The sequence below is a fragment of the Papaver somniferum genome, chromosome 4, assembly GCF_003573695.1.
Source record: "Papaver somniferum cultivar HN1 chromosome 4, ASM357369v1, whole genome shotgun sequence".
Taxonomy (NCBI): domain Eukaryota; kingdom Viridiplantae; phylum Streptophyta; class Magnoliopsida; order Ranunculales; family Papaveraceae; genus Papaver; species Papaver somniferum.
Genome location: NC_039361.1, coordinates 5897940 through 5923141, shown reverse-complemented (window position 1 = coordinate 5923141; position 25202 = coordinate 5897940). Strand labels below are relative to the sequence as shown.

Here is a 25202-nt window from a genome sequence, read left to right as displayed (position 1 = left end):
CAGATTCTGAAAGTAGATATCGCGAAAGAATTGAGGAACTTGAAGCTGAAAAAGAGGAACTCGTAAAGAATCTTTCTTCTCGCAACGATAAGTATTCTAGATTAAAGAATCAAATCAAGATCACTGTTGCGAACTTTAAGAACGATGCTCTGCATTTTCGCAATCAAACTATTCAAATTGTTTGTGATGGCCATAGTATTCCTCACTCTGATTATCCTTGTCTCTTGGAGGAGATCCAAAAGAACATTCATATTCTGACCATCTCTGATAGCGAAGCTGATGATGAAGAATCTGATGGTGCTGAAGGTTCTTATGGAGATAAAAGTTCTGATGCAGACGAATAAGGGAACAAGTCTGATGAAGATGATGAAGGATCAACTAAGAAGTAGTATTTGTTTCTTTCTTTGATCTTCTGTAATACTTGTACATTTATTCCTTCTTTCTGTATATTTGCGAATTCTTTTGGTTCTCCATATTACTTAATATAAGAGTTTCTTTCATTTTGACCTGCATTCATTAAAACAATTCCTCCTTGCAATACGGTTAATCAACATAATCATTAATTTTTGAATTTTTGCGTAAATTTATCATGTGGAGACAAATAACATTTTCTAATTTCATTCATTCCCATACTTGCCTCTGTTATTTGTATCCAAATGAGAGATTTTGCAGATTTTTCTTATTTTGTGCCTCAACTTGGCAGTTGTTCATGTATAATTTCGCAACCATATGCGAAGTAAATTTTGATTCTTTTCAAAATTTGATCCCTGTGTGGTCTTATTTTTCCTTCCTAGTTAAAGGTCTTATTATGCCACCTCTTGTCATTGCGACAAAATCGCAGGACGTCCTTGCACTTTCATGCAAAAACCCATTGATCTTGCCTTAACTTTTTCTTTTGTATTATGGCCTCTTCAGGAATGTTGCGACAATATGACAGGCCTAAATATTCTTGCGAAAATAAATCCCCATTACATTGCCGTCTTGCGACGAAATCGCAGGACGTCTTCGCACTTTCATGCGAAAACCCATTGATCTCGTCTTATCTTTTTCTTTAGTATTATTGCCTCTTCAGGATTGTTGCACAAATATGAAAAGCCTTAATACGCTTGCGAGTAAAAAGCCTCATGACATTTGCGTCTTAAGACACTTATCAGCTCCCTAATGGAGGGTGCCGCCCTTATCTCCCCCCTGGTTGCCCCTTCAAGGAGGCGTACTTCTACCATACAAGGTTAGCTGCTCCCATCCGGTCTTAACAACAACCAGTTGTTTTCGCAGCCTCTTATCCCTTTTACCTATAGGGCTTATGGTTACGAGACTGCACCCTAAGTGGGGTTTTCTTCGGGTCGAGTGCAGTATAAGCCAAGACTTGTCAAGAATGGCAAGGTACGCTCCAGACGCTCCTGGAACTCTTGACTCAACCGTGTACCTCGGCGCCTTGATCAGATTCTGCACTCCTTGGGAGAGTCCTTATTACCTTAGTCGCCTAACCTAAGTCGCAACAAATCAATCATTCATACATTACCTTTGCCATTCCCTGCTTCTTTGTTATTTTCTGCGACTGCTTCCTTGGTAGTGGTATGTTCACCATTTTTTATTCTGAGCTAGCATTAGTTTCGCAATATCTCTTCTTCTTTTCGTTTGATTGCATCGACCATCAATCTATCACTTCTTTGTGTCTCTTTGATTTTGTGTCGCCAATTTTCCTTCTTGTTTGCTCTTCCTTCACAAGATTCCACCTCAGTTTCGTAACACCTCTTTCCTTCAACCCAATCTCCTTTTATGATTCCTACACCGCTGGGGTGAGGTAAATTGATGCACTGATGGAAAGTTGAAGCCACACCTAGAATCCCATTTAGCCAAGGTCGACCAATTAATGCATTGTAGGGTGATTCTACGTCAACGACACAGAACAGGATTTCAGAAGATATTCCCTTCAATGGAATTCGCATAGTAACCTCCCCTTTAGGCTTGTTGGCAGTACCATTAAAACCATATATCTTATATGTTGAGTGTATAATATCATCATCTCTTCCTCCCATAGTCTTATAACATATATCTTATATGTTGATGGTATAAGTATGATAAAATAAGATGTTCACAGAGCTTCCAGTATCGATTAGAATCCTATTAATTTCCCATGAATCTTCAGCTTCATCATCCTCATATTCTTTTGGTTTTGGATTAATTTCTAATTTTACTATCAATGGATTATCATGTACCTCTTCACCTTCGGTGATTTCTTCTGCGGTAAAAGAAATAATCTGTTTCTGCCATTCCTCTAGTGGAGAGATTTTCGCAATATTCATAATTTCTCTTCCATCATTATCTCTTGCGAACACTCTATTCAAAACATTGTAATGAAAATCTTCAATTGTCTTGTATGAATGTATGATAGAGTGACAGAATAGATTCTTTGCTTTTGCACCAACTTCTATGAAGAATGTTTCCTTCTTTTTCATCGTGTTTACTTTGTGATGCTCTGGTGGTGGTGGCAATGGTTGAGATTGTGGGTGCCCTACCAAAAAGTGGTTTAGTTTTCCTTGATCTATCATTCTCAGAATAATTCTTTTTACATTTCTGCTATCATTTGTAGTATGTCCATGAAAATGATGATAAGAACAGAACTAATGACTTCTGTGGTTTGGAGGTGGTTTCGTTCCCATGTTCCATGGTGTTGGTATATTCTCCATCAAAATGATAGCTTCCCATATTTTCTCCACACTTGCATTTAGAGGTGGCATCTTGATTTCTTCCCATACTACCTTGTGACCTCCTTGTCCTCTATTATAGTTTTGTCTTTGACCTCCATAAGTTTTTTGCGACTGATCGAGTCTTTGAAACTTGTTATTTCCACCACGATTGTAGAAATTTCTTTCTCTTTCATACTCCTCTTGATCTCGACTTCCCATAGCCAACAGTATATTGTTGATTGTTGCCCGTCACCTTCTCTTGTTGTACTTGTGAAGTGCTCGCCACTGTGTTTATTAGTTTGGGTAATAAGCTTGCATTCGCTGTTTGTGAACTGGTGTTCGCAACTGGGTATGATTCCATTTCATTTTGCCTTTCCTCTAGAGCAATATATTCTTCTTGAAGTTCTCGCAATTCAGTCATTGTGATCGTATTCTTGACTCTGAAAATTTGAATATACAATAGGTTGGTTGCAAACATAGCATTGATTAATGATAAGATAAGATATCTCTCATCCACACGGACAGCCATTTCGCTACACATAGTCCTCCACCTTTTATTTAGGTGCTTCAAAACTTTCGCCAATCCTTTGTTTTAATCCAAACACGTCTTCAATACCAGGTCGGGAAGAATTGTTACTTATATATGCCCCCAGTAATGTAGTCTGCAAATGATTGAAGGATGTTATTGTCTTCTTTGGTAGACCCTCGAACCATTTTAACGCCTCCCCTATTAAGCTGGATGAAAAATACTTGCATAATACGACATCATGATTTTCCCACTGCAACATGCACCTCACGTAGGCTTTAATGTGTTGAATTGGACAAGTTGTTCCATCAAAAATGCTGGTTAATGTGGGCAAATTGCATTTCGGAGGTATTCCTCCTAGTTGTACTTCCCTTGTAAATGGAGTTTTTGCAGCTTCTTCTATAGCTTCATCTAATTGTCTTCTGCCTACTTCTCCTATATTATTTAGCATTCCTCTCATTTCTTCTAATTCTTTTAAAATTTGTTTATTTACACCTGAATTTTGATCCATTGTATTTTTAATTTCGCCTACCCTCTTATGCGTTCATATCTTTCTTCTCTCACGAAATTTTGTATTTCTTCTTCATCATCCTCATCTCGTCTTCTTCTGCGATTCTCTTCCTCATCTCTATCTTGAATTCGCATATGATAATGTCTCTCATTTTCCCCTCCATGATTTTGTTCATTTCTCATCAATTCCATTCGTTGTCTTTCAGCCATCCTCTGCACTCTATCATATTCTTCATTGATATTACCGTTATTCCGATTTTGTGCTCGTCTTCTTTCTCGATTGTCATGATTGTTCTGGCGAATTGTTTCCTGAAGCTCTTGTTATTCTATTTCCTCTCTCAATCTTTCACGTTCGCAAATTAAACGTGTTTGTTCAGCATAATGTCTTTCAATTTCTTCTTCAATCGTTTGTTAATTTCTTTGAGCTTCTCTCTCATGTAAAATTATCCTTCCTTCCTTTCAATTCCCTTCCCCATCTTGATTATTTCGTCCCTGACGTTGTCCATTCTCTTGATTTTTATCATTCTGCCTATCATCAAAAGTTTCATTTTGTGGAACGTAACGATCATCAGTCCTTTCTCTATTTTCGCGATGTTCTTCATTAGGATTTGATATTTCTTCTTGAATATTATTTCCAGTGTTAATTGTGGGTGAATTTCGCCTCATCTCTATTCTAGTCGATCTTGAATATGATTTTGTAGTACTTCTCGATCTTCTACTCTGTAGTCTCATATTTTCCATCCTCAATTCATGATTTTGCCTTGTTAGATTTGCACGTTCTTCTGCCTCAGCTCTTGTTTCTTCATGTATTCTTCGTCTCAACGTTTCTAGCGCTCCAATTTCCTCATCTCCATGAATTATTCCTTCATCTGCTTCTTGATTTCTCTCTACCTGTCTATGGTTTCAAGTTTGCTGCTCTTCTTCTACTTCTTCTGCTGAATTTGATTGCCAAGTGTGTATACTCACCCTATCATAATCTGTATTCCTTCCTTGTAATAGTTGTTGTTGAACTGGTGGTTGAATTTGATTTTCTCCATTATTCCTCATTCTAGTAGATTCTCCCATTTCACTTCTTTCCCTTCCAGCAATTCTCTTGCTTCTTCTAACAGTAGTTGCTTGTTCTGATGTATTTCTTCTTCTAGACATTTCTTCAATGTTAACAAATTGCAAGAGATTATGTAAAATTCTTAACCAATTACTCCAAATCTTCACAAATCTCAATATTAATCTTCAATTTTTTCTAGAATAATCTTCAATTTCTCCATGTTTCTAGCGCCATTATGTAGTTGCAGGAAATCCTACACTACACCCCTCACAAGATTTCATTAACATATAACTCATTTTAGATTAACAATCTTAATTTTATTGATGAATCTTTGAACAATCTTACAAGAAAAGATAAAGGAATCAAGAATAACCACTGCTCTAGATTTTCTCTCTCCTATTTACTTACTTCTCACTCAGAAAAGTTCTCTCTCCTTTCGTTTACAACTGAGCGGCTATTTATAGGGAATTACATGGTGGATGACATCTAATCTGTCCATTATTTTAGGATATGGCTTGCGACATTCTCGCAACCGTACAAATGTTAATGTCGCAAACTCTAATTTTCGCAGGATCATCACATTTTTCTCATGATTTAGCTGACGTCGTTTATTATGTCATTTGTGAAATTGTTCTGCGAAACTATTGTGTTGTGTTGTTGATAATTTCGCTGAGGCATTATTGCTGCGAGATTCTGATCCTACAATAATATTACTAAATGGACTTGCACATTATTGGGCCTTACATACGAAGTCTTTGTTGGATCTCAACATAATTTGTGTTATTTACAACTGGAAAGAGACAAATTAAACACTCTATCTGAACTCACTGATGAAGCAACTTGTAGTCGCATGCGACAATTTTAACCTTGTCGATATTCGTTTGGACCTCCTCGTTCTTGAACAACGCACTCTTTCAAGATAAAGGTCCATACATTGTCACGCGACCAGTAGGTTTTCAGATGTCCCTTGATTGTGAATTTTCAAAGCTTCAGTCATAGATTCATCAAATTGAGTAAGAACTTGAATAACAAGTTCCGGACTTAGGGTTTCATCATAAATCATCTCACCAAGAGTTGCAGCAAGCACATCCCAATTGTAGAGCTTCTATATAGTTCAAAATTTTCCATATATATATTCAACAACAAAAAGAAGATCTACTAGAGAGAATGAGAGACCAGAGATTTCGAGAGCCGTTTGCTTTTGTAAGGTCTAAAAAAACTGAATATTATTGGCAACAGATATCTTTATCACAAGGAGAAAGTTGAGCGAAGGAAAAGAATTGTGCAAGAATAGGTAAATCAAGGTATATATAGGAGTAGCCGACTAGAAAAGGTAGTTGTGTTATTTCCAAATTCGGTTCCTTTCTTTTATAACCGGCTTCCAACACCTTAAGTGAAACTTACTCCGCAAGACAAAGGTGTGCTTGATAGCCAATGTTTAGAAGTTCTTTGTTTTTGCTTTTCTAGTATATCTCTTGTTTAAAAATTGAAGTTATTTTAGGAAACCTAGTGTTTAAAAGTTTAAGTTATTTTAGGAAACCTAGTTGAAGTTCTGGTGCTTGCTTATATACAGGTTATGACTTAGTTCTGTGGAAGACATCTTATATTTTTGTTTCGCATCCCTGCAGAGTCCGTTTGCATGACTTGGACTCCCTATGGGTGCAAATAAAGGTGTAAAACATGTTGGCCCGGCACAGCCCAGCCCACAAAGTTACGTGCTTAGTCGCTGGTACCCGGTCAGGTAAATTCTTGAGTTAAGGAAACACAAAACTTATTCAAATTAGGAAACACTGAGTCTATATATACCCTAACACGGCTCCCCCTAACACAACTTCTTTCTGCTTCTTTTTTCTCCATAAAAAATTCAGTTGTTACAAAAGTGATTCTTTGAGATGTCGAATCCAGTCTATGCTCACGTAGTTGGTGACGTTGTTGGTAAGTTAAGAGAAAGGTTTATCAACCAAGGTGTTGATGATTCTTTTCTGGATGAGCTTCGATCGCTATGGGAGTTAAAACTTATGCAACGTGATCAGGTTGTACAAGGTCAACCTGATCACAGTCCTCCTATAGGAGAACTTCCTATCGTTCCGACCCCTGTTGAGATTATTAGTCCCACATGGTTGGGTTATTTAAGATCCTGCAGTTTATAATCTATTAGGGCCTCTCCACTCATTGCCAATTGGTTTTGAGTTGGATGCCCGTAGACTTTAATATGGCATCAGAGCAGGCTATTTGTGTCGAGTCAGTTGACCGCACCTTTATTCCGCGTCACCCGATTTAATTGTCCACGTGTTTGTAAGACCCGCCGAGGCTACACGTGAGGGGGCGTGTTGAGATTATTAGTCCCATATGGTTGGGTTATTTAAGATCCTGCAGTTTATAATCTATTAGGGCCTCACCACTCATTGCTAATTGGTTTTAAGTTGGATGCCCATAGACTTTAATATCCTGTACATGAAGCCAGTACTAGTTGTTTTAATCACGTGTAAGAAAAATCTCCTACGACAAATCAGAGGCATCTTGGTGTTGATCTCAATGTTGCATATGATGAGGATTTCTTCATGCGTGCATAGAAAAAGTCAAAGCTTGATTCTCCTCCACATCTTCTTCCTCATCAAGACGGGTCTTCGGATTCTTTAGGGCAAGAAAAGGTTTCTGCTGTTAACACACCAGATACAGGAACACCTAATAACCTAGGAAACCTAAAAGGAGAAGAAGAAGATGAGGAGCTTAACGAAGATGATGACGTTCTAGAACAGGAAGAAGATGAAGAGAGTAGCACGAATCAGTTGGTGTTAGCTCAGTTTGTAAAGGTAGATAAACCCAAGAGGAGCAATAAAAGGAAATGGAAATGTGCTCTGAAGGACGGCATACTCCATTTGGACTTGTTCTCCAAGGCTGATGGAGAATTTAGCTTCTGATAAGAGACCATCTTTTTTTTGTGTACTAATAAATTGGAGTTTTAGCTCTTTTGTTTAACCTCCGCATATTGAACCACAACATGATAGAAGAATAATATCTTGTTATTGAAAGAGACTGTTGCATTTGATTACAAGAATGGACCAAATACATTAAAAGATAAGAAACCTCAAAAAGTGAACAAGGTATAGAGAAAGAGCAGGGAGGAAGAACAATGCAGAAAATTGACTATGGCTAACACACCACTTCTAACTATCTCAGAATTTTGAGCAAATACGTTGAGGATTTTAATTCCTACAAACCAGGACTGTGTAGTTTGAGTTTAATGTAAACTCTAATAAATTCTTCTTACTAGTTTCAGCGCTATCTAAGCCATAATTTTTCAAGGCCCAAGGGTAAAAGAAAATGAACCAATAGAAAAGTTATCGCCGTTTTGTCGGCTCGACCAGTAAGACAGTGTAGGAAACCCCTAAAGAATTTGGATAGGAACTGCTGGAGCGTTTTCCATGGTTGCATAGGGCACTCTGTCTTATAAAATTTCTTAACTTCCTTTGAAACTTAGGGCACTGTCTTATAAATTTTTTAATTTCCGTTGAAACAAATAAATAAAAATTACATGATAATCGAAAACAATAATACTTAGAAAGCACCTTAGAATCAAAGCAAAAAGACCAGAATGGATTTGGTAAAAAAATAAATAAATAAGAATCTAGGCTTTCTGTGGTAGGTACCCTTGAGCCTTGCGCCCTGGCTAGTTTCTTGGGGAAACCTCTTGAAATTCTTCTGGATCTTGAAGACGCGACAAATAAAGACCAAGTTTAATTAAACGAAGCATAAGCATCTAAACAAGCGTACTCAACCTGCTCGTTCTTTAAAAGTATTCCTGTCCCATCTACTGAAGGTAATCCTTCTAAACTTGGGTTCATGATGTAGATGTTTGTCGAGCACAATATTCATCAATGAATTCATATCTACTTGATAAAGTCCTCGTGTACCAAGCATATAATCAGCCAGATCTCCAAGATCTTCGGTTTTTGCAATACTCAACCCATAATCAACCGAAAGCTTGTGTGCAGCTTCATCGATCCCAACTCTGACGAATAAAATTCTCCCGTCGTTAAGAAAATCGACAAGAGATTTAGGGACTTGATTTTTATCACAACCAAATAACTGAAATATTAAACAACGATGCGCTAAACATAATTGCAATAGGTCGACTTTGTTATTGTTGGAGATGAGATTTTAATAAATTGATTTTGGTTTTGGCGTGGTTTGATCTAATGACCTAAGGGTCTAAGGATACTCATTCATTTTTGACCGAATGAAATGAACCTTTAGTCCCAAATTGTGGAAAACTAAAGAGGTGCTCCACTATATAACCATGTTTCGACCCATGCATATGCGCGTATACCATGCACCAAGTCCCTCGTCTACACGGATTTGTTTTTGGCGAGTTTTTCTTTAGGAAATTCCAAAATTGTTTTCTTAACAGTTTTATTTATGGTAAATTTCTTTTACGTGTTTTACTTGTTTTTGAAGAAAACCAAAACCTAACTTGATTTGCAAGTATTTCATCCTATAAATACAACTCGGAATTCGGTTTTAAAAACACACAAGAAACGACCATCTTTGTGTCTTTTTTTTTTCTTAATCTTGTTGCTTTTGTTTGTGCGACGTTTTACTTTCATCTCCGTTACTGAGTTCAAGGGTGGGTAACTTGCGTTGTGCTAACTTAAGTTATATCGGGCAGTCTTATCATGGACACATCTTCGCTGTGAGGGGTTTAGCATTACTCAATTCGAGCATACCCGCGAACTAATGTGTTAAGGACAACTTCATTACACCAAATTCTGGGATTAGAAACAGAAACGGCTCTTGCCTGTTGCAAAAGTAGGTGTTACAAATTTTGTAACGGCAGAGAACCGTTACGAATGTTGTTTGTAACGTCTCTAGTAACAGATCACCACCGTTACTAATTTTCCACGTGACAGTTCTTGGCCTTTACGAATTTTGTTTGTAACAACGTTGTCGAACATTCTTAAGTCGTTACAAATGTTTTAGTAACGGCAAAAAAATTACTGCTAGTCAACATTGACCAGGTCAATGCTGACCCGCAGTTCATTTTCTGCCTGAAATAAGCCGGGCATTTCAAATATCCATCATACACCTTCATTCCATCCATAATCCACATTCAATACTTTCTTCAATCAATTCATTTCAACATTCAATCAATTCAAAAAAGAATACAAACTCAAAAAGAATACAAATTCTTTCAAGTACAAAAAAAACTGTTAAAGTATCAAATCATGAGGGAAGTCATAGAAGCCTACTAAGTTCCTTAGTTCAGTTCATTCTCACTTAAATCACAGTTCATTCTCACATAAATCACTATAAGAAGAAACTACATAGAAACTTGCTCAAAACTTGCAGTTGCTAAGGGACATAATGGCTGTCATTTAATGGTAGAACCTCTTGCTTGAGTATGATTTCAGGGGTATAATCCCTCTTGTCCTTCCACCAGCTCAAGTTGCTGCAAAAACACTAACGGAAGCCCCCTCCAAAGAGATCTGCCATCGCATCGCTGAGGAGATATGAAAACAACAGTAAGACATCTGAGACAGATACAATGTGCCGTCCGATTCATGTATATTTCTAAGCCACGAGTATTCATAACAGCTATGTTGTTGCAACCGAGAAAATAGCCACAAAACTATACAATCATGTAAAGCATAGCCATTGAGAATCTACAACAAAACAATGTGACAGAAACTTGGCAGATATCAATTAGTGGCCAACAATGCAAGGATGAAAGATCGAACAAGAGTACATTACGTCTACCTAATAGCATTTTAAACTTTAAAAGATTGGAAACCCAAAATGCCCAGTGAAAATCAATGAAAAGAGAAAAAAAATGAGGAGTTTGGTAGTAGACAATGTATAAGAACACTTACTATTAGAACCCCAATTGGATCCAACCATTCAATTCCTTAAGCTTTCATCATTTGGTTAAGATTTGATCACTCCAGCTGCATCAAGCAATGCCTTACATGCATCTCCTATGAAAATTGTAATCACATTAAATCAGTTTAAGTTACATAAAAGCTCCAGTAAGGAATCAATATAACGGATAACTCAAACCAATGTCATTTTAAAAAAGAAAAATGGACTAAAGCATCAAACGTACTAAATTTTTAAACATATAAATTAGTTTCTATTTCATATATGTATACCTGTAAACGGAATACGAAGGATAGATCACTTTGCTTGAAATGTTCCTGCAAAATTTATGAACATATTATTAACAACTACTGAAATGCATAGAAAATAGAAATAGTCAAGTAGAAGGTAGATTTAACATTTGTAATGACGTTTTCGAAGAAACAGTAGATGTGGTGCCTTAAAGAATTTCAGTAACACACAATCCTCCAAGAGCCAAACATAATGCAGGAAGATGAAGGAAGCTATTTATACCTGTCCAAGGAGTATTTCACTCAACTCACTCATTGAAGGAGTTCTTTCAACAGCATGAACCTGACAACATATTAACATTTTTTTGTCAACCACGAGAAAGTATAAATGCAACAGAACTTCTGGACACGAAGAATAAGAAGTCGATATCCATGGAGTACATAAGTTTCATCATGCAAAGGCCACTAACCTCCAGACCTCCTGGAAAGCAGAATGGCACAAGATCCTTATACTTGAGCGACAGTTGTTTTTCTGGAGGGTATACAAACTAAACCTGAAAACGAAAGTAAGATTATGTTTATATCCAAGAGGTTTTCAAGTTTCAATATTACAAACTGCAAATCGAATCCATTCAATTCAATTCTCCAGCAGTAACTATCTAGATTGGAAATAAAATCAGCATCTGTGGTTCAAGGTTTTGTAGTGTCTGAAAATCAGCATCTGTCCTAACTGGGCTATTACACCCTGATTCTTCATTTTTCGACATAATCAATCACATTACAAATTATGCCTCACCACCACCACCAGAATCTTCCTTCTGTTCAGAAAAATCAAAACCCATCATTAAATCTCAATAATGAACTGTTCCATCAGATTTCAGATATCACACCATAGACAACATCATTCATATGAAGAAAAAACATTAAAATCTGAGAATTTAACAAAAACCCATTATTCTAAATCACAAACAAAAACAAGAAAAATCATAAGCAGAAGTAAAGATTGCAAAATTACTACTAGTAAGATGCAGGACATAAGAACAAGACAAATAACAAGCAAAAGCAGAAGCAGAAGCAAAAGGATTCTACTCAAAAATTCTACCGTTGAAAGTCATAATAGCAAAAGCAGAAGTGGTTCAGTCACCTGAGTATGAATGTTACCACATCCATTCTGTAGCTTCAATCACTTCCCTACAATGTTCATCTAGTTGCAATCCCATCTGCAACTGATTCTGCTATTCCCAACAATTCACAGCCGAACAACCACCATAACTCAGCCATCAGTAACACAACAACACCACTTTTTGACCTAGCCATCCTTCCTTATGAGCTCAAACTACATCACCAGGACCAACATCCTCTTACCCTTGGCAACATTAGATTAAACCCATTTCCATATGCAATCAACAATAACAGCTCAACTAATTCAACCAATCTCCGTCTTCTATTGCTTGAACCAATGACCGAAATCAACAAGAGTCACCACCATTCTGCTGTCATCTTCATGAAACATACCTTCCATACTCAACCTTCCCGCAATTTCAGTTCACCACCTACTTAGCTATCAATGCTCAAACAAGCACCCATTTCAGCTACCTCCTTCCATCATCACATCAAACAACTCACTTCCTTGGAAGCTTCTTGTTCTTGACCATCTCCTCCATTTTCGTCTTCCACCAATGCAACAAACTCAATCCATAATCTCTTCTCAGAATCGAATTTACCTTCAACCCCATCAAGAACAAATATATACAAACTGAAAGCTATCTAAAATCAAATCAATTATATGGGTATTACAGATTTGAAGACCAATTTTCGATCAAGATTAAAGATAGAAATTTTTTCCAGATTTTAAGATCAAGAAACCATAGAATTTTTTGTTGAAATTTTTCGAGATTTTGATCTCAAAAGCAAAATTGATATGAGATATTTACCGATCTAAGCTCTAACCATAATTTGATAGAGAATTTTTATATGAAATCGACGATTTTAGTTTTCGAAACTCTAAAAAAAAAAAAAACTGAAACCCTAAAAACAGACAAAGAAATCCTAAAATCGAAAAACTATGAAACACTTACCCAGGTCGAAACACTGATTGTGATTCAACATCTGTTATGATTAAAACAAGATCTCAGCTGCAATCGAAACCTAAAATCTGAGAGGGAAGAGAAGGAGAGGCAGGAGGAGAAAAAAATGAGAAATGAAAATGAAGAGAATACTCGAGAGAGAAGGGGGGGGGAACTAAGTTAGGGGAAGAAACATCCTCTAGTTGAAATGAGCATGGGGTGGATTTTTTTTCACGCATGTGAATGGCACGCATACAAATTCCAGGTGTTACGACCCAGGTGTGACCAAGCGTGTGGCTGGCACGCCCATAAAAAATTTCCCAACGACTGCGAATGTTACGAATTATTAAAAACTTCGTAACGGCTAACGCCTGTTACAAAATTTTGGTAAAGGCCATTTGTAACGGGATATTTTTGCGGCCAGTAAGCCGTTACGAATTCCTATTACTAATCCGGGAATTTGGTGTAGTGCTTGTTAAACCTGATTCTTCCCTCGTCAAGTTTTTCGGTAGAGTTGTTTCGAATTAGTTATTTACATATTATTTTTGATACATCTAACATGTTGTTCATTGTTACAAGATCCCAACAGTTGTTTCGTACCCATTCGATGTCGAGACCCATAACAAGAATATTATCGACGAGCTTATCGGCATAATATTTATATACATCATCAATCCATTGATCGAAAACAGATGTTGTGTGAGTTACTGTTGTGCGGATTTTATCATTGTAGTATCTGACCTTGAAGGTGTGATGCGTTTCTCTTTTTCTATCAACAACTTGAATAGATGTATGCTTCGTATAATTTTGACGATATTTACCACCATCAGTACTACCATCAGTAATGCTGGTATTGCCATTCTTGTTGCTTCTAGTAGTGTTGCTCATGGCATTACCATTTTTGGGCGTGTTGACTGCTCCAGTTCTTTTAGAGAGAGAGAAAACTTAAAAGAAACTGATAAGAGAATTAGTGTTTCGATAAAATAAGAGAAGGATATTCGACCTATGGGATGTGAGTTGAAGCATATGAATTGGGTATGTATTTATAGTAGAGGTGTAAATTGGGTTGTGCCAGCACGAGCACATCCCAGCCCAGCATGCTAAAACATGAGCCCAGCCCAGCACGTGATTTAGCCTAGCACGGCCCAGCACGTTAGTTTCTTGGGCTGTGCTGGGTTATCCTAAGCAGCACATTAACACAACACAGCACGCTGCACGGATAAGCACGTGGCCCAGCACAGCATAGCACGTTAAGAAAGCACGTCATAACATGCACAAGTACACCATATAACAAGGCATAATACATCACATTTTGTGTATATTTCACAAAAGAGTCACTATTCTAGTGTAGTTGCAGGAAATCCTACAACACACCCCTTGTATTATCATGACTATGATTTCTAGATCTAAACTTATTTGATATGAAAATAAAGATAAAGATAATGAAAATAGAAAATAAGACATAAGATTTACGTGGTTCGATCAATTTTATCTACATCCACGGGGTTAGGTTTCACTATGATCATTGAATTACATACGAATTACATTGAGACTCCATTAATGAGTATTTGGAGCTCTCTCTCTCTCTCTCTGGTTTTTGGGGAAGAATAAGAAGATAATAATACAAGTTACTTTTCTCTCTCTTACCTTTTTTTTATATAGGATGCTACCTAGTGGATGACAGCTCATATTTCCTTTTATTTCATCTTTCCTTTTATTTCCTATTCTCCGTGCGACATTATCGCACATCCTTTTATGAATCTCGCACACTTACAAATACTTGTGCGATATTTGGATCCTACATCTTGCCTCTTTTTTCTTGAATATTGCTTGAAGAGCGATCTTCAGGAAAAAAAATCAGTTGTTGTAGTTGATGGAGCGAGATACGTGTTGTTGGAGTAGTCTTTGATCTTTGTTGATGAAGGAACGAACGAAAGAATACTGGATTTGAAAAGTACGTACTTGCCTCTATTCTTTTGTGAAGTTCCGGAATGTTGCGAAGTAAATAAGAAGTATCATCTTTTGAAGTATGAGAAGTATGAAGTATCCTTGAAGAAGTATAAGAAGCATGAAGTATCCTTGATGAAGTATAAGAAATATTCAATTCTCGAAATGTAAGAAGTATCCGTCCTTGAATGAGAATAATAAGTATTGCCTTTATTCATGCGAAATTATTACACCATTTCTGGTGATTCTTTCCGAGAAGATAAAGAACATAAAATGTTTTCTTGGTAATCCATAGTTGCCTCTGTTCTTTATCTATGAGGGTAGAATCTTTGAGAAAATGTTGAATGTACGAATTGTTTCTTCATTCTCATCTTTCCTCTGTCTCATGTTTTGTGCTCATGCGATAGTATAATCTCTTCAAGTTGCTTATAATTGCGCGAAATAATTGAACGAAATGATCATATCGTTCGGAATAATCATATTTTGCGAAATAATCACATTCTGCAAAATTCTGACACATTCTGAATAATCCTACGAAACTCTGAATAATCCTACGAAATTCTGACACATTCTGCGAAATTCTGAATAATCCTGCGAAATTCTGACACATTCTGCGAAATTCTGCAAAATTCTGCAAAATTCTGCAAAATTCTGAAAAATTCTGCGAAATTCTGACGCATTCTGCGAAATTCTGAATAATTCTGCGAAATTCTGCGATATTATTGCGAAGTTCTGCAATATTATTCCGTACAGTTTTGTAAAGTACTTGTGCGAATATAATGTTTATGTGATGATTATGTTATGAAATGTGTATGTGATGTTTATGTTATGCTTTTATGATGCGAGTATGATGTTTGTATGATGAGAATGCTTATCTATTTCAATGTATAGCTAACGTTTGTGTTACTTAGCTCATTTTGCCTTCATTCTCCATTTCTCTGTCTTTTTCTTTAGTGTATGCATTCCTCTTCGTGTAGTTATTGTTCCTCACAAGTTCTTACTTGTGTTTCATCTTTCCTTTTTCCTGTACTATTAGTATCTCATAACAGTATGATCATAATATCAAGTCTGCGGCATTTTCACTGCCTCAGTTTCATTTCCATGTACATACTCGCAAGCTTGTTTGCTTACATATAATCATTCTCGCAAGCTTACTTGCTTACTCATTTTCTTAAGTGGTCTTATTTTTCCTTCCTAGTTAAAGGTCTTATTTTGCCACCTGTTGTCATTGCGAAAAAATCGCAGGACGTCTTTGCACTTTCATGCAAAAACCCATTGATCTTGTCTTAACTTTTTCTTTTGTATTATTGCCTCTTCAGGATTGTTGCGACAATATGACAGGCCTAAATGTTCTTGCGAAAATAAAGCCCCATGACATTGTCGTCTTGCGACGAAATCGCAGGACGTCTTCACACTTTCATGTAATGACCCGTTGATCTCGTCTTATCTTTTTCTCTAGTATTATTGCCTCTTCAGGATTGTCGCACAAATATGACAAGTCTTAATACCCTTGCGAGTAAAAAGCCTCATGACATTTGCGTCTTAAGACACTTATCAGCTCCCTAATGGAGGATGCCGCCCTTATCTCCTCCTGGTTTCCCCTTCAAGGAGGCGTACTTCTACCATACAAGGTTAGCTCCTCCCATCCGGTCTTAACAACAACCAGTTGTTTTCGCAGCCTCTTATCCCTTTTACCTATAGGGCTTATTGTTACGAGCCTGCACCCTAAGTGGGGTTTTCTTCGGACCGAATGCAGTATAAGCCAAGACTTGTCAAGAATGGCAAGGACGCTTCAAACGCCCCTGGCACTCTTGACTCAACCATGTACCTCGGCGCCTTGATCAGATTCTGCACTCCTTGGGAGAGTCCTTATTACCTTAGTCGCCCAACCTAAGTCATATGCTTAGGATGAGAATCCAAGGTGCCTCTCCCGGATGGGCTTTATTGACCCCAAATCTCCATGACTCAGGTTCCAGGGGCGGGGTAACCTTTTCCCTGAGTCATGCTACAGGTACCCTCTTCTATGACGTACTTTAGGTCTTACATTTGCCTCTTGAGAAATTTTGTTCGCGAACTAGGGTGTACGCCATAAAGGTTCTCCCCATTCTAATCTTAGATTGTCTCTTCCGAAATTTTCACGTTTCTTTGTTCTTTTATTATTTCATTCATTCTTTCATTCTCATAATATCATATCATTTGAAGCAAAGTAAATATTCAAGAGAAGTTCTAATACATTATAATTCTGAAATCTTTGTAATTGTGAAAGCTTTGTAATTCTGCGATTGTATCGCAATTAAATATAAATCAAATCAAAAATCGTTTTATTCTCTGTAAAAGAAATATTTAGAGAAACATAAAATTAAATTTTCTCAGTTTTCTATAATTTTGAAATCTCGCAATCTTTGTAACTTTGAAGTCTTTGCAATCTTGAAATCGTAGTAATCTTTATAATCTTTGAAATCTTTGTAATCGTGCGATTGAATTGTTTTTTTGTAAATCAAATCAAAAATCTTTTTATTCGTTCTTAGTATAAAGTAAAATGTTCAAGGAAGTGGTACTTATCTTTCATGTGAGTCGCTGTTGTTGTCAAAGAAGTGAATAAATGCCTTGAAATGTATGAATTTCGCGCAGCAAAAAGAAGTGTGAGAAGTGAGACTTGAACCCTTGATCTGCTTCTTGGATTTTCTCGCACCATACCAACTATGCTAAGCCTCTTTTGCGAAATAATCAAAGTTCTTGCGAAGTAATCAAATTCCAACTGTGTAAGAGGCAATTCTGTATAAATTTCGCATAATAAAAATAAACATGAGAGAAGCAAGAATTGATCCCGCGACCTGCTACTTGCATTCATGCCTCCTGACCAACTGTGCTAACCCTCTCTTGCAAAATAATCAAAGAATGTGTGAAGTAATCAAATATCAACTCTACGAAATGAATATTTGCGAAGCAAAAATTATTTGGTCGCAGGGAAAATCGAACCCGAGTCCTCTAGTTTGCATACTCCTTCTCTGACCATCTGCGCTACTTGTTGCTTGAGAAAGAAACACACAATGCTTTACTTTATTCCATTTCTTCGCCTTTAGGATCTCAAAAATGTGAGAAAAATTAAGCTTGATGAGGGATTCGAAATGGAGTCTTACAACTCACTCTAGCGAAGCTTGACCAACTGTGCTACCTCTTGTTTGCGAACTAATGAAACAATATTGCGAAATTATTCATTTTTCGCTATCTGTAAAAAGAAAAAAACTATGCTCGCAGGGAAATTCGAACGTACATATTGTTCTCTTGACCAACTGTTCAAGAATCTCTTTGCGAAATAAACGTACAATGTTTTTCTCTTATTCTTTTATTCTCCCATGCAAATGAGAAGAAAACGAAAAATATGTGTCTCTACGAAATTCGAACCCGTGACCTATCGCTTACTCGCTCCTGCTCAAACCATCTGTGCGAATTTCTATTTGTGATAGAAATTGCAGCATCTGCCTCTTATCTTTTCTTCGTCCTCCCTTAACTTCTTTCACATTTGCCTTCTTCTCCTGAACATGAAAATCTTCCACTGAAACTTCCATTTTCTCCTTAAATTTCACCACAACAACTAATTTTTTCTCTCACTCTTTTCATGTCTTTGAATTGTTGATGACGTTTAGTCCCTGAAAGTGTGATTTCTTCCATAAAATTTCCATTTTTGAACCTAAATTTTGTAGATCTAGAAAAATATGAACAGTAGCTAATCTTCATAAAAATTTCTTGAATCAACAAGTTATAGGAAGGATAAATCCTTTACTCCTTCCTGTTTCTAGCGCCATTATGTAGTTGCAGGAAATCCTACAACACACCCCTTGTATTATCATGACTATGATTTCTAGATCTAAACTTATTTGATATGAAAATAAAGATAAAGATAATGAAAATAGAAAACAAGACATAAGATTTACGTGGTTTGATCAATTTGATCTACATCCACGGGTTTAGGTTTCACTATGATCATTGAATTACATATGAATTACATTGAGACTCCATTAGTGAGTATTTGGAGCTCTCTCTCTCTCTCTCTGGTTTTTGGGGAAGAATAAGAAGATAATAATACAAGTTACTTTTCTCTCTCTTATCTTTCTCTTTATATAGGATGTTACCTAGTGGATGACAGCTCATATTTCCTTTTATTTCATCTTTCCTTTTATTTCCTGTTTCCTTTTATTTCCTATTCTCCGTGCGACATTATCACACATCCTTTTATGAATCTCGCCCACTTACAAATACTTGTGCGATATTTGGATCCTACATCTAGCTAGTTTTTGACATTTTATACTGGCTTATTTTTATTACAACACATATAACACCTAAATATTTGGAAAATATATTTCAATATCGTTGTTATAATGTTGTTACCTATATTTGACTAGAACATTAATTTACTTGACACTGATCCAATTTTTTATTTGATAGGTTATTTCTTTTTATTGAATAAACTTGTTAATGTTACTTCAAATAATTTTTGATATAATTTCAAATGATATGTTATCTATTTAGATTCTCGTGATAATGTCTGATTTAATGTACACCATTAAGTGATTTTAAATTGTTTATAGAACGAGTGCCAGCACGGCCCAACATGTTTATTCGTGTGTTCTGCCCGTGGGATGTACTGTGCCTAGCTTTTGACTAGTAAAGCACAGCACGACACATCACGTTTAACTCCTTGGCACAGCACAGCACGTGAAGCACGCGACTTTATGTGCCGGGCTGTACCGGGCCGGCACGTTTTACACCTCTAATTTATAGTGTTTTGAATACTCGGTTCCCACGTTTGTTAGCTATAGTAAGAAAACCCATGTACAATTAGGACACGAGTAATTTTAGGAAAATCTGTTCTTTATACCCGTTAGGATAGGATTAGGAAATAGCTTTTTGGTATGGAAAGACTGTTTGAAACAGGGATACATGCCTTGGTTTGGAAAGATGAATGCCTGCAACAAGGGGTACATGCAAAGACGGTTTAAAGTGCTGGGGTTAAATTGGAAACCCATAGAGGTTAAATCAGCCAAAGCGCACATTGAAGGGATATAAGGTCGCTTGGTGCAATCAAGTTGTTGACTGTATCTATTCTTCTTCCTGCAGGAGGGGATCTAACAGGAGTATAGCACACAGTCAACTGTTACCAACTCATATAAACCATTTAATTACCAAAACCACCCCACTAATCACACTTGAAATTAGACAAATTATAAAGAAAGGAACTCCAACAAATAGGGCAACAATAGAATGTCTACCCTAGGTACATCTGTTAGATTCAAGCAATAACCATTTGTATTGCTTGAATCTGTCTCATCATACTTTCTCAACATCAAACCAGAGTACGCTCATTTGAAAAGCCAATCTCTATTAGCCAAAGATCTCGCACTTGCAGATCTCCGAACAATCCCAATCACCAATTCTTTACATCCCTCTACACAAAGGCTACACGCTATCCAGCCAACCGGATGCCAAAAACGAGTGGCTTCCAAACAAATGAGCCCTTTTCAATTTTGGATGAGAGAACCAGATAGTACAAGTGCTCTTGTATGGATCTATTTTTTTTTCCCCGATCATATTAAATCGTACTAGAAGCTGAATGAAACAATATTGGAACAACATGAAGAGGTATCTTTCTATTAACCGTGATTCCAAAACCTTCAGTCATATCTAGTTCCTCGCACTTAGCACCGCCATGCAATTCCCAATTGAACTGGTACAAGAGGTTGGCAAGAAGAACCTCCACAACTGCAAGGCCAAATGCCATTCCAGGACACCGTCTTCTTCCAGACCCAAATGGGATGAATTGAAAATCCCGACCCTTGAAATCGACAGGGTTGTTTATGAATCTCTCAGGACAGAATTCCTCTGGTTTATCCCACAAATCGGGGTCTCTTTGTATCGCCCAGGAATTAATGAAAACTCCAGTATTTGTTGGGATATCATAATTTCCAAATTTGGCAGCGGCAGTGGAAACTCTTCCTACCAGATTCGGTAAAGGAGGATGTAGCCGTAAACTTTCTTTGACGATACATTTCAAGTACTCCATATGATTAATGTCCTGCTCATCTACTTTCATTTTTTTACCAACCACTCTTCTTACCTCTTCTTGTGCTTTCTTCATTAGCCTTGGGTTCTTTATGAGCTCTGCCATAGACCACTCAATGGCAGTCGCAGTGGTATCACTCCCACCAACAAACATGTCCATTATAATCCCCTTGATATTCTCTCTGCTCAGAATAAGATTAGCTTCTTCAGCATGGAGAAGAAGCAAATCAATGAAGTTCATCTTGTCATGGTTGCAGCCGTGTTCCTCGGAACTAAGATGATCATCAATGACTCTATTAAAGAAAGTATCTAATTCTTGAGATGTTTTATCAAGCTTCCCCTGTAATCCATTTAGAACATCTACCCATTTCAGCAATGGAAAGAAATCTTCAAAGCAAATAGACTCCATTAACATTGTTGCTTTTCTAATCAACCCAACAAAACTATCTACATAATCTTTGTTGAAATTGTCCCCGAGTGAACACCTAAAGATAATTGTATTCAACGTTGTGAACAAAATCTCTGTCAAATTGATAGACATACCTGGCTCACTAGCTGCACAATTTATCCTCTCCATTACTCTAAGCACTTCTTCTTCTCTTACAAACTGAAACGATTGAATCCTTTTGTTGCTCAGCAGTTCAAGAACACAGAATTTTCTGACCTTCCTCCAATAATCACCATACGGAGCTAAAAGTAAATCATTTCCACCACAGAAAATAACTTTTGCAGCTTTTATACTGAATCTATTTGAGAAAACAAGATCATTTGTTTTTAAAATTTGAGCTGTCATCTCTGCTGATGAAACTACAAGTACCGGTCTTGTACCCAGATTTAAGAGCATCAGTGGACCATACTTGCTAGATAGATTGCGAAAAGAATGGTGAATCATGGGGCTTATTTGATGAATGTTTCCGATGATTGGTAACTTGGGTGGAGAAGGTGGTAGATTGAGCTTGAACCCATGATCATCAAATTTCTTCTTAACCTTGCTTAACAGATAGAAAATAGCAGAGAAGAAGAAAATTGTAAAGATAGAGAGCAACATGATTTGATCTTGTTCAAACAGCTGTTGCAGGGGTGATGGACGGTCTTCTACTTCTAGATTTGTTGAGAATTTCTTAAGTCCACTATGCTTGAAAAGTATTAGCAAAATATTCCCATTTGAATTGGGGCTTGAAAGCATAATTTTTTAGGTCCACTATGACTAGGGGGATAGGCCGCCATGTTATTATATACTTAGTTGACAGTTGTTGTCACTTTCATTTCTTTTTAAATTTTTTTCTTGAGGCCGCCATAATTTTTTTTTATTTTCTTTTCTTATGCCAATTTAGGAATCGATCCCTCCAAGGTTTCCCCCGCCGCCGCCCCCCCCCCCCCCCCCCCCCCCCCACCACCCCCACATTGAGGTGAAGGTTCCTTTTGCCAATTCAGGAATCGGTTCCCTAAGGTTTTGAGTCTTCTGTACAAAGCCACAGTATCATCACCCGATACTCCAGCTCGTAGAAAAAAATGTTTCATTTACCTGTTAGAAGTTTGAACCTCACGACTCCAGTTACACCCTACTCCCACTACAAGAAAACTTGGTTTAAGCGACCAAAATCTCAGTAAGATCTCAAAATTTTGGTCGCTTTAATAGTTAAACAACTATGTTTGCAATTACCAAAAACTTTGGCTGCTATTAACATGCTCCCATTAAATCGTAGCTACTAATTAAATTTGTGGGTTGCTCCATCATTTTTCCCAGTACTACATAGCGAGTGGAATAGTAGGTTAGTAGCTATTTACTTCAAGCTACCATGTATCAGCAATTCGAAATATGTTTGGCTGCTAAAAACCTGTCTCAGCAACCAAGGTATAGCGACCACCAATTCAGAAAAGGAAAGTGGATGATTCTATTAATGGGAAAGGGAAGCCATCACCAATCTAGTGTTTGATGTTTGATATTGAGATGTTTAATTTTGATTTGTAGAAATTTTACGAGGTGGGTTTCCAATAGAAGTTCTATAGTAATTTTACGAGGTGGGTTTCTCATTCTTTCTCATTTTGCTAATCATTTTCATTCAATTGATTTATACACATTCGTAGTATTGAATCCAAAATTTATATGTTCTATATATTTTCTACGATAATAATTCACTTGTTCATTCCCGTCCATTTCTAATCCATTACTCGAAATTCTATCTAATTGAAAACGGAAGGTAATTACCAAATTTGTTTCCAATCATTACCTAGCTCTTGGCTTTCTATTGGCCAGATAAATTTGAAAAATCGTATTCCTTGTTCGTTTTGTAATTAGCACAATTTTGTATGATCTTAAATACTATTTATATCATAATTTCGTGATTAAAAAAAATTTGGACAGAGAAAAGGAAGAATCGGAAAAATCTGATTCCTATGATTTAACATGAAATTGATTTAGGTGTTTTATCAAAACCCTGAAAATTTTAAAATTATATCATTAATTCCCTTTTTTCAAAAAATCGGTGGAACTTGGTCAATTTTCCCGATTTACTGTCAGTAGTTCCCATCCTCGGTGAACTATTGATGGACATTCAGTTAAAATAATGGATAACAGGATAAACCAATTTATGTAAGAGAAATTGAGTAAGGTCGAGCGAATTGGATAACATTGATAGATAAAGGGTGAAATACACAAAGGTCGATGGACATTCAGTTAAAATAATGGATAACTAGATAAACCAATCTATCTAAGAGAAACTGAGTGAGGTCCAACGATATTGGGTAAGATTGATGGATAACAAGTTAAATTAAGTCAAAACGAAGGAAATTCAGTTTATTTGATCGATACCCATATAAACTCATGGAATCTAAGAAAAATTGAGTGAGATCCAGTAATATTGGACAAGATTGATAAATAATGTCTTTAATTAATTAAGGTCGATGAACATTCAATTAAAATGATAGATAATAAAGAACCTAATGATTTTTGAGAAAATCTGAGTGAGGCCGATTGACATTGGGTAAGATTGACAAATAACAAGTGAAATTAAGTGAATCCACGAAAAATTCGGTTTATTTGATAGATAACTATGTGGGGAAATTGACTAAGGTCGATCGATTGAGATGTACTTGTATAAACCAAACAGTAGGTTTCGGATAACAATGTCGGTCTAATTTATAATCAGGAATCTATTTTTAAATCGAGACCGAAGAAATAGAAGTAGAGACAGACTGCATTTTCCCGTTTCATTCTTATGTATTTTTTGGATTTTTTTATATCATAATGTCGATAACAGTGTCCTAAATTTATTAATATTTTTTTTGGATTTTTTTTCGTGTCGAATGTTGACAACAAAACCGGATACATGAGTTGTATTAGCACAAACAGTAACACACTTGCTTCTCAATCCGTATGAGCATCCCAAATATAATATCAACCGTCAAGATCTTTTTCTTGATCCGTATGAGTGGATCAACCGAAATGTGTTCCGTCGATCATTTTAATTTTCATTATGGGTTGTATCCCTCAACCACTCGAACTCTAATTCATATCTGGTTCTCTTTTTCTTTCTTCCTCTCCTCCGAAAAACACCTCTCCCCTCCTCCGAAACACACCGCCAGTGCTTACATGTAAATGTATTTTTAATATGCCAGAATATAGATTTTTAAGGTTTTAGGGTATATTCCAAAGGAATCTTACATGTAAATGGATGGATTCATCGTTCTTACGAAGTTTCCGACTTATAGTAGTTCACTCATGGCCAAATTTCGATCTCAGAGCCAGGGTTTGCATACAATATGCCAGAATAACTAGGGTTTGATCCCTCCCGGGGCGATAAATTGTAAAATTTATGTCGTTATACCACATTTGAAGTTCAGATCAACACCGAGCTTCATATTTATCGATTTTGATGATGTATCATGCTAAGTTTGAAGTTATAACCCTCCCGAAGCTTCTTGGCTCATAGTTTGTATGTGGTCATACCACATTTGAAGTTCGAATCAACATTGAGCATCATATTTATCGATCTTGATGATGTATCCAGTTAAGTTTGAAGTCATAACCCTCCCGAAGCTTCTAAGTTCATAATTTATATGTCGTTATACCAAATTTGATGTTCGAATCAACATTGAGCTTCATATTTATCGATTCCAGTGATGTATCATGCTAAGTTTAAAGTAAGAACCCTCCCGGAGCTTCTTGGCTCATAGTTTGTATGTTGTTATACCACATTTGAAGTTCGAATCAACACCGAGCTTCATATTTATCGATTTTGATGATGTATC

At 36.7% G+C, this 25202-nt stretch overlaps 2 protein-coding genes, 1 long non-coding RNA gene and 1 pseudogene across 3 annotated transcripts; 1 reads left to right on the top strand and 3 right to left on the bottom strand.

Annotated features, from left to right (window-relative positions):
- Positions 1–5595: 5595 nt before the first annotated feature.
- Positions 5596–5899, bottom strand: LOC113273465 (annotated as a pseudogene).
- Positions 5900–6663: 764 nt separating this feature from the next.
- Positions 6664–7692, top strand: LOC113271879 (transcription initiation factor IIA subunit 1-like). The gene is made up of 2 exons (XM_026521803.1): positions 6664–6804; positions 7345–7692. Exons 1-2 carry the CDS (start codon positions 6664–6666, stop codon positions 7690–7692), a joined length of 489 nt encoding a protein of 162 aa, XP_026377588.1.
- Positions 7693–9889: 2197 nt separating this feature from the next.
- On the bottom strand, positions 9890–12895 carry LOC113273464. The gene is made up of 6 exons (XR_003322411.1): positions 12023–12895; positions 11349–11696; positions 11162–11221; positions 10921–10965; positions 10642–10746; positions 9890–10271 (listed from the first exon to the last, which is right to left on the bottom strand). It is a non-coding gene; the product is annotated as an uncharacterized LOC113273464 (long non-coding RNA).
- A 7149-nt stretch (positions 12896–20044) lies between these two features.
- Positions 20045–22137, bottom strand: LOC113271878 (cytochrome P450 71A1-like). Its single transcript, XM_026521802.1, has one exon. It carries the CDS (start codon positions 22135–22137, stop codon positions 20482–20484), a length of 1656 nt encoding a protein of 551 aa, XP_026377587.1. The 3' UTR covers positions 20045–20481.
- Between the last annotated feature and the right edge of the window lie 3065 nt (positions 22138–25202).